This window comes from Miscanthus floridulus, chromosome 5, assembly GCF_019320115.1.
Source record: "Miscanthus floridulus cultivar M001 chromosome 5, ASM1932011v1, whole genome shotgun sequence".
NCBI classification, from domain to species: Eukaryota; Viridiplantae; Streptophyta; class Magnoliopsida; order Poales; family Poaceae; genus Miscanthus; species Miscanthus floridulus.
In genome coordinates this window covers 126,681,935-126,692,051 of record NC_089584.1, presented here as the reverse complement: position 1 = coordinate 126,692,051, position 10,117 = coordinate 126,681,935, and the positions used below count along the sequence as shown (strand labels likewise).

Genomic DNA, 10,117 nt, shown 5'->3' with positions numbered 1-10,117 from the left:
TGACTTTGCCTTGTTTAGTTCCCGCCTCAAAACTTTATGCCTGTCACGTTAAATGTTCGAACATATGCATGAAGTATTAAATATAGACTAAAAAAAATAACTAATTGCACAGTTTACGACTAATTAGCGAGACAAATCTTTTAAGTCTAATTAGTCTATAATTTAACAATAAAGTGGTACAATACACATATGTGTTAATGACAGATTAATTAGGCTTAATAAATTCGTCTCGTGGTTTACTGACGGATTCTGTAATTTGTTTTTTTTATTAGTATCCGAACACCCTATGCGACACCCACATGTAACATCCAATGTGATACCCCAAAACTTTACAGGCTAGGGCCATGTTCGCTGGTCTGAATCTTAGCTGAAACTGGCTGAAAAATACTGTTCTGGCTGAATTATTGTGAGAAAAAAACGTTGTTTTGGCTGAAAAAACAAACCGAATATGGGGTAAGCCGAACGGGACCTAGATCTAAATAACACCTTTGTTAAGGTGCGAATACTACATCATATCTGTCAAATTCCTAAGAGCCATTATCGTTGCCATATCTCAATGGTCTTTAAATTTTCTTTTCCAAAGATGTTATGCGCACGGATATCAATCGAGTCTCTTCACCAGATTGGCAAGATGGCAAGGGAGATTTTTTTTTTAAAAAGGCCCCAAAAAACTAAACACATGCTCAAATTTTTTTAGAATGCGTGTTTAGGTAAAATTCAAAGTTTCTTAACAAAACACATGCTCAAAATTAAGTTTTAATTCAAAACTAAATTTAAAAGCATTCAAATTGAATTGTCGAGTCACTAATCACTACCATGACACCTAAGTGCTCTAGGAGTTGCTCTATGGTATACTTGATTCATTGTGATAGTATAAGCGGTTTCCTCCATTCAATTTCCTAAATCCTTGGCTCATTCATGGCATGCTCTTCTATCTGTATTATGCTTAATCTCTTGCTCAGGATTTCATATCCCTTATCATGTCATAAGACATCTTCTGTCAATGTCTTCATGTTCAAATCTATCTATCCATGCTATGCTATTAGAACATATTTTTCTTATCTCATAGCTACACTTTTACTTTTTATATATCCACACCTATCTCGATCTTTCCACCATATTCTCATGCAGATGGCAGGAAAGGGAAAGGGGAAGGCAACGGAGGAGCCTAGATAGAAGAAGACCAAGACAGAGGGGCGCCGAGAGCGCGTGGAGCAGGCTACCCTGGCCATGCTAGCTTAGGAGTCAAGTCAGAGCCGAGGCAGTGGTCTAAGGATTTCAGAAAGATAGACCAGCAGGAGAACAACTGCTTGAGGAAAGTCAGCCGACAGAGACTAGTTGGACAAGCCTTCACCCAGGAGCATCTTGAGAAGATGAGACAATTCTACTCCATACACCAGACCTCCACTTTTGCTCTAGAGAAGTTGTCACCAGTCGCTACTTGTCAGCGTCCTCACACCCAAGGATGCTTAACATATGCCCTCTCTGGCATGAAGAGGAAGGAGAGAGAGAGAGAGAGAGAGAGAGAGAGAGAGAGAGAAAGGCACAATAGGCTGAGCATACCAAGCAACCCTAGTACCCCAAAGTTCAGTTCAGAGACTTCTAGGGCTTCACCACCAGGAGGATCGAGATTATCTGTTTCCATGCCCTAGAGATGTGGTTTCCTCGAGTCAAGGAGGAGGGCATCGGTAGCAAGTTCTAGACCGCCACTAATCTAAAGGAGCTACTGTGATAGAGGGATCACCCTAACTGACTAGAGACATGTTGGTTGGATAGGGTTGGAGCGTTGCAACAGGTAGACCGATCTGGTCCCCTCTTCAAGAGGCCTCAGGGTTTTGTTCACTTGTTCATCGAGGTGTACTAAATCATAGTACCGTAGTACCTTGGGTTAGGCAGTTCTACACGACAATGTGGATCCACCCAGAGAGGGAGTACATTCAGTTTATGCTAGAGGATGGACCATAGAGATGGTACAAAGAGACATTGTGGACAGACCTTGGAGTAGCCGAGTCAGACAAGAGTGCACAAATTTTTTTATGGAGACGCTCATTCCACCCGGTTGTGTGAGAGTTGGAGGCTCGCTCCCTACACCAGCAAGTCAAACAACCCTTCACTGATGGGTGTCTCTACATGTCAAACCGTTTGCTACCAAAGGTGTACATGCACATTACATTGCAGAAGACAGCATTGCCCGTAGGGGCAACAGAGAGTCCTTGATGAGTTTGCAGCAGTGGTTGCTTCTTTCACTCTGGACCGAAGAGTAATTCAAGTTCATTGACTTTGTAAGGGACCATGACGCCTAAGAGGGGGGGGGTGAATTAGGCAACTTAAAGATCTACTCTAAACTATGACCTCTCTTTTTTATCCTTAGCAAAAACCTATGCAAAAGATAAACTATCTAAATGTGCAACTATGGTTTTGCTAGTGTGTTGATATCTCTACCTTACTCTACCACAAAAGAAGTTATGCAAACAATGTAAATGCGGAAGCTAAAGAGTAAGGTAGAGATATGCAAACTCTCATCGATGACTTTGATATTTTTACTAAGATATCGAGAAGCGCGCAAGCTTCTCCCTAGTCCTTGTTGGAGCCCCTTGCAAGGGCCACGCTCTGGTCGGGTAACTCCGTGGATAGCCCCTGGCCTTTCCCACACGCAAAGTGGGTCTCTGGTGTGCCTTCCGACAAGCCTCTCCTGGACCGCTCCCCGCTGTCTTCACTATCAAGCTTCAGGCCGAACCACCGCGGGCCTTGTTCCCTTTGATACACGGTTGCGGCCACACCACAAACGCAGTTGGTGTGATCTCACAAGACTACAAGCCCCTCCGATGTACAACAATGGTGCGCGCAAGCATCGAGTGATAAGAGGTATGCAAACCTCACTAAACACTAGGCCTAAACCTAGAGCAAGTGTATAAGCGGTGGTCTAATCAACCTAAGCACTTTGCAAAGCACCTACGCTAATCACCTAATGAATCACTAAGCACTATGTAAGTGGAGATCACTAAAATGGTGTATCAACACTCTTGGTATGTTTCCTTAGCTCTCTTTCTCTCAAATGGCCGGTTGAAGGCATATTTATAGCCCCAAATGAGGGAACTAGCCGTTGGAATCAAAACCAACATTTCTACTAGTGATCGGACGTGCTGTCATTCTGACCGGACACGTCCGGCCTTGCCGACCATTGGAGCGTGCGCGTTGATCGAACTCTAGGCCGAGTCTGGTCTCACTCGATCAGACACATCCGGTCGTGCTGGCGCTGCTCTGGAACCTTCTGGACATGATCAGACGCTACTTCTTGGTGCGTTCGGTCATCCTGCCGTCGCATCCGGTCACGCTGAAAACATTGCCGTGACGAAGAACAGTGTCATCTATGCGTCTAGTCACTGCTTCGCTCAGTGTCCGGTTATAGCTACTGACGCCTGCTGTTGCTGAGCAACTGATCAGACATGTCCGGTCCTCCTAGGGCCGCGTCCGGTCACCTCTGTCGAGCTCGTTTCTTCACGATCTTGCTTCTAGCTTGGTTCCCATCTTTGTGCTTAGACTATGCTTGATATCTTGGGTCTTCTCTTATGGTGTTGATCATGGGATCATCATGTCGCCTTCGTCCAAGTCACGTCTTGCACCTTATTGAACTACACAACAATTACTTGCAAATTCATTAGTTCAATTTAGTTGTGTTGGTCATCAAACACCAAAATCCAAAGTAAATGGGCCTAGGGTCCATTTTCCTTACAATCTCCCCATTTTTGGTGATTGATGACAACACGACAAAAACAAGCAAATAATAAAAATTTTGAATTTAAAAACTATTTATTTGCTAGGATGCAATGCAAAGGGCAAGGTTATATGATGCTAAAAGATACCACATGCAAACATCTTTGAAAACTTATCTTGCCCTTGCAAATGTCCCCATATGGCATTATGGATTTAAGCCTCCCCCTAACTCCATAATCCACTATCGTCCCTTTCTTGGACCATTACCACTTGTAAATTATTATGGGGCTTGCTTTTGGTCCTACAAATTCTTCCCCTTTAGAATCAAACACCGAAAAGGAAGACATTAGTAGCAAAAGGGAGGGTCAAACTCTATGATCCTTTGTATCTGGAGTGGAATAGGTCACAAAATTTGACTTTCACATTACATAGACTAAGCTTCCCCTAAATATATGCATACATATGATGAAGAATGTAGTTTATGCATAATTGACAAATTAATGCTCAAGGGAGTTTAATCTATATAATGCATGGGGAAAGCATATAAATACCAAAGTGAAATCAACATGATGATATCAGTTTAGAAATACCATATGTGGAAACCAATTTGATTTATGCCACTTGCAATAGGTGGTGGATATTTGAAGTATGATGCTTAACTCTGGGGACTCTATTTTCCTTGCAATGAGACTACTACACACATGATAAGCTTGAAAAGGTGTTAGTCTCAAAGCATCCAACTTGTAGAGTAACCTCCCCCTAAATTTGTGCACACAAGTATGGAATACTTGTATGAGACATGCATATTTGATTTTAGAATAAAAATACCACTTGAAAGATGACATCACATGAATGTGAGAATCATTTTTGAAAGTGATATTCAGGAGAGATTATCTATAATTTGGACTTTGGCACATATTAGATGAACAATTGTAAAACATGCTATGTGCCATGCTCCTAAACAATTTAAACCATGTAGGTTTGCTCCAAGGGTTAAGAGTGAAACCGAGCAAGCCTACCATAAAATATACCTAGTGTATGCAAGACAAAAAGATTAAACATGCAAATGCAAACCTAGGCAAGAAAAGGAACTAGATGATAATTGAAATTGCAAAAAATTAAATCTAGTTACATAATATGGGAAGGGGAATTTTGGTCCATAGTATTCACTAACCCACTTGACAATTACCTTATCCATAATGATGCACCCCATGAAATACACCCATACTTTGCCAAGTCTCCAAATTTTCTGAAGTCCATCGGGCTTCTTACTTCCCTTTCAGGATCCAAACCTTCTTTGTGCTCTTCATGTTGGAAATGATCTCCTTTGGCACCCAAATACGTTTGGCCCCATTGTTGGCTTGCTTGTTCACCTTAATGGCCACCACCTTATTATTTTTCTTCTTCTTCAAGAGATAAGGTGTGGAGGCCTTTTTGTCCACCTTGTTGGTGTAGGTGTTGGAGAGCTTGCTTGTTTCCTTTTTGTTTTTCTCTTTTTTCTTAGCTCCTCCCCCATTCTTCACCTTGCACTCATAGAACTTGTGGCCTTCCTTATGGCACATGTAGCAAACCATAGTTTGTCCTTCATCAAGCTTCTTCACTCCCTTAATGGTGTTATCTTGATGATGTTGGGCTTGCTCCGTTTTGCCTTTTACTTGAGTCAAGTCCTTGATAAGGCGAGCCACTTCTTGCTTGAGTTGCTCATTCTCCATTGTGACCTCTTGTGTGCATGTATCTATAATAACTTTCTCAACACAAACTTGGTTGCATAAGGGTGTCTAAACATAAATCATTGCAAGAAGTAGAAGCATCCTTTTTAGGCATGTCAAAAATAGAACTTTTCTTTTTAGGTGCCTTAGTGAGGGTTGTACCGATGGCTTCAAGATTAGCAACTTTATTAGTTAGCTTATCACAATGTTTGCACATGATTTTCATTTTAGCAAGCAAACTTTTATAAGCATCTTGTGAGCTAGCTAACTTTTCTTTTATTTTTTCATTTTTCTTTACAAGTTGCTCATCATTGATTGTGCATGTATTTGTTGTTGCACTAGCCTTAAGGTGCTCAATTTTAGTAGATAGTTCAATATTGAGATTAGCAAATGTCTCATATTGTTCAAGCAAAGTTTTATATGCTTCTTGTGAACTATCTAGCTTTTCTTGTAACATTTTTAGCTTCTTTTGTTGGCTAGTGCAAGCCTTAGTATATTTAAGATTTTCTTGCACAAGTTTATTAAGAGAAGGCATTTCATCATCACTATCACTCTCACTAGAGGATGAGCTTTCGTTACCTCATGCCATAAGGCACACACGAGAAGAGCTTGATGATGAGTGCTTGTGGCCTCGCCTCTTGTGATGGTCTTCTTCTTCACTTGAAGAATCATCCCATGACCTTATTGATGTGAGGGCTTTATCCTTGCATGCCTTCTTCTTTGTCTTGGGTGTGGGCTTGTTTGGACAAACTTCCACAATGTGTCCCAACTCATCGTATCCATATCATCCTTTCTTTCTTTGCTCATTTCTTTGATTGATGAAGATAAAATCTTGAATTTGGATAGACACACCCTTGACATTGAGCCTTTGGATCATCTTTTCCACCTTGTTGATAAGTTTAATTGATTCTTCATCAAGGTTAGAGGTGGAGGAGGAAGATTGATCATCATCACTTGAATCTTCATCATCATCATCATCATCATCATCATCATCATCATCATCATCATCATCATCATCTTCTTCTTCTTCTTCTTCTTCTTCTTCATCTTCACTTGAGGAGCTTGAGCTTGAGCTTGAGCTTTGCCTACATGTGAGAGCTTTGCCTTTGCTTGATGACGAGGCTTTTTCTTGACCCATCTTCTGTGACATTTTAAATGCCACTATCTTGCCAATGACTATGGCCGGGGTCATGGTGCTTAAGTCCTCCATGTTGTGAAGGATGGTGATGATGCTTGCATATTTCTTTTATGGTAGCACGGAGATGATCTTCCTCACGATGTCCACATCATCTAGCTTTGTTAATCCTATTGAATGGAGCTCATTGATAATTAGATTCAAACGAGAATACATATCATGAACAAGCTCATTATCATTCACTTTAAAGGAATTATAATTTTGTTTAGCTAGACAATGTTTTTGCTCACGGACATTAGTTGTGCCGTCATGGAGCTCTTGGATTTTTAACCAAATTTCATGTGCTGTATTTAAAGTGAACACTTGATTAAATACATCCATGCTAAAAGATTCAAACAAGCAATTTTTAGCTCTAGCATTGAAATGAATTTATTTTTCTTCACTCTTTGTGGGTTTATCAGGATTCTTAATGGGTTTCATCCCATCACAAGTGACTCTCCAAACACCCAAATCTACCACCTCAAGGTGATAAGCTATTCTAGCTTTATAGTAAGGAAAGTTAGTGCTATCAAAGTGCGGAGGCCTAGAGGTATCCATTCCAACAATTCTAAATAGCATTGGCTCAACGGCGGTGAAGCCAAAGGTCTAAATTGAGCCAACCGGCTCTAATACCACTTGTAAGGGACCATGACGCCTAAGAGGGAGGGGGGGGGGGGGGGTAAATTAGGCAACTTAAAGATCTACTCTAAACTATGGCCTCTCTTGTTTATCCTTATCAAAAACCTATGCAAAGGATAAACTATCTAAATGTGCAACTACGGTTTTGCTAGTGTGTTGATATCTCTACCTTACTCTACCACAAAAGAAGTTATGCAAATAATGTAAATGCAAAAGCTAAAGAGTAAGGTAGAGATATGTAAACTCCCGTCAATGACTCTGGTATTTTTACCGAGGTATCGAGAAGTGCGTAAGCTTTCCCCTAGTCCTCGTTGGAGCCCCTCGCAAGGGCCAAGCTCCTGGTCGGGTAACTCCGTGGATAGCCCTAAACCTTTCCTACACGCAAGTGGGTCTCCGGTGTTCCTTCCGGTAAGCCTCTCTCGGACCGCTCCCCACCGTCTTCACTATCAAGCTTCCGGCCGAACCGCCTTCCCTTTGGTACATGGTGGCGGCCACACCATAAACATGGTTGGTGTGATCTCGCAAGACTACAAGCCCCTTCGATGTACAACAATGGTGCGCGCAAGCACCGAGTGATAAGAGGTGTGCAAATCTCACTAAACACTAGGCCTAAACCTAGAGCAAGTGCATAAGCGGTGGTCTAATTAACCTAAGTACTTTGCAAAGTGGGGTTGTAAGATATCTCGCACTCAAAGTTGATTTTAGCACTAATAGTGAATTTCTTGTAGGTGCCCAAACTCCCGGCTGTCTGCGTCGAAACTTTCGGCTGTCGGAAGTTCTAGCCCAAACTGTCAGGACTTCCGACTGTTACTAACATTTGACTTTGAGATTATACAGAAATTGTCAAAAGTTTTGGCCCAAACTGTTGGGACTTCTGACTGTTACTGATATTTAACTTTGAGATTACATAGAATTTTTTAGATACGCCTATTCACCCCCCTCTAGGCATTGTTGAGATCCTTTCAATTGGTATCAGAGCAAGGTCTTCTTTTAGCGCTTCACCGTGTGAGAAGAAACAATGTCAGTCTCCGAAAAGATGTGAGCCGATGCCGAAGAGATGGCCAAGCAATTTGCAATAGAGTTGATGGCTCAACAAACCAAGTTTTCTAAAGATGAAATGAAGAAGATGCAAGATGAGATGAGCAAGATGAAGGAAGAGTTGAGCAAAAAAGTAGAAGATGCAACCAAAGACAATGCAAGTGATGTCGGAGCATCAAATGACAATGTTCAAGGAAAGGGAGACTACTCAAGTATTAGGTTTGACTATGGATAACTCATAAAAGGTCCATCTATGGATTTCCCCACCGTCAACCATGGCAAGCCACCTCACTTCGATGGAACAAGGTATACTAACTGGGCCTACAAGATGAAGATGTTCCTAATCACTGCAAGACTTTAGGAAGTTGTGGATGTTGGTGTGATGATTCCTACCGATGAAGATAGAGAAATAACTCCAGAAGAAGCTTTCAACCTTCATCAAAATGCACAAGCCATGTCCTTGCTGTCTCAAGTTTGGGTCCGGATGAGTTTAACAAAGTGAATGGAATGGAAAGTACTAAGCAAATTTGGGAAGCTTTGAGAACATCATTTGAAGGAGACAAGAGCGTGAGAAACGGCAACATTGAGCTACTTCATGGTGAATTGGAAAGATTTGTGTTCTCGCAAGGTGAAACAACTCAAGCAATGTTTGATAGGCTTATGGCATTGGTCAACCGCATAAGAGCTCTTGGAAGCACCGAATGGGATAACAACAAGGTTGCTAGGAAGATGCTGAGAACTTATAGAGCCAAGAACAACATGCTAGCATCCATGATCATGGAAAGGCCCGATTATGATGAGATGATACCCCAAGAAGTTCTTTCAAAACTCAAGCATCATGAGTGTCTAGATGAAGATGCAATCAACGCTCACAATCAAAATCCTAATGCAATGGGATATAATAAGAGTGCAGCCCTGAAAGCAACTAAACAACATGAAGTTCAAGGTTCAAGTCAAGAGAAGAAGAAGAAAGTGAAGGATGATTCCTCAAGTGAAGAAGAAGATTTCGATGAAGAGGTTGCATTTGTAATTAGAAATCTTAGAAAATTCATGAAGAATAAGAGCAACCGTAAGACTTATGGTGATAGGAGGAAGAGGTACAAGAAGAGGTTTTGCTATGGGTGTGGTAAAACCAGTTACTTCATTGCCGATTGTCCCAAAGAGAAGAAGAAGAACAAGTACAACAAGGATGATGACAAGAAGAACAAAGGCAAGAAGAGAGGTGAAGCTCATCTTGGTGAAGAATGGAAGTCAAATGGTAGTGATTCAAGTGATGATGAGAAGAAGAAAAAAGGAGCAGCAAACATCGCCATCCATCACTCTTCATCACCAATCATGATCTTCCCCGACTCATCTTCACCACCAAAACTATTCCCCAACTTATCTTCATCACCAAGGCTCCTCTCTAACCTCATCAACAACGACTACTACACTCCAACTTGCCTCATGGCTAAGGAGGAGAAGGTACATGACTCACCCACTCCTTCTAGTGATGACTATAATAGTTGTGATGAGGACATAGAAGCAATTGAAGAAACAATGATAAGAAAATTTGGTAAAAAGGCCTACACTAAAATAAAAGCACTAATGAAGAAATTAGAGAAAAGGGATAGGTGCTTGGAGTTGTAATGTGAAATAATCAATCAAGAGAGAGACAAAAACCATGCACTTGAAGCATCTATCACCGAGAAAAGAATGAAGGTTGAGAAGTTAACCGTGGAATTGTCTTTGGCCAATGACTCAATTGGGAAATTGACCAAAGAACATTTCTCAGTTAATGCCACAATAGCTAGCCTCAAGAATGAGAAAAATATAGCTCAAGAAAGCCTTACAAGCTTGGAAG

At 41.3% G+C, this 10,117-nt stretch overlaps 1 protein-coding gene across 1 annotated transcript; it reads left to right on the top strand.

Moving 5' to 3' along the window:
- The first annotated feature begins 8,781 nt into the window (after positions 1-8,781).
- Positions 8,782-9,903, top strand: LOC136455308 (uncharacterized). The gene has a single exon (XM_066455392.1). The coding sequence runs from the start codon at positions 8,782-8,784 to the stop codon at positions 9,901-9,903; it is 1,122 nt and encodes a 373-aa protein (XP_066311489.1).
- The last annotated feature ends 214 nt before the right edge of the window (positions 9,904-10,117 follow it).

Bases quoted from the DNA above. Each gene is read 5' to 3' on its own strand.
- LOC136455308 (XM_066455392.1), top strand. From the start codon at position 8,782: ATGGAAAGTACTAAGCAAATTTGGGAAGCTTTGAGAACATCATTTGAA.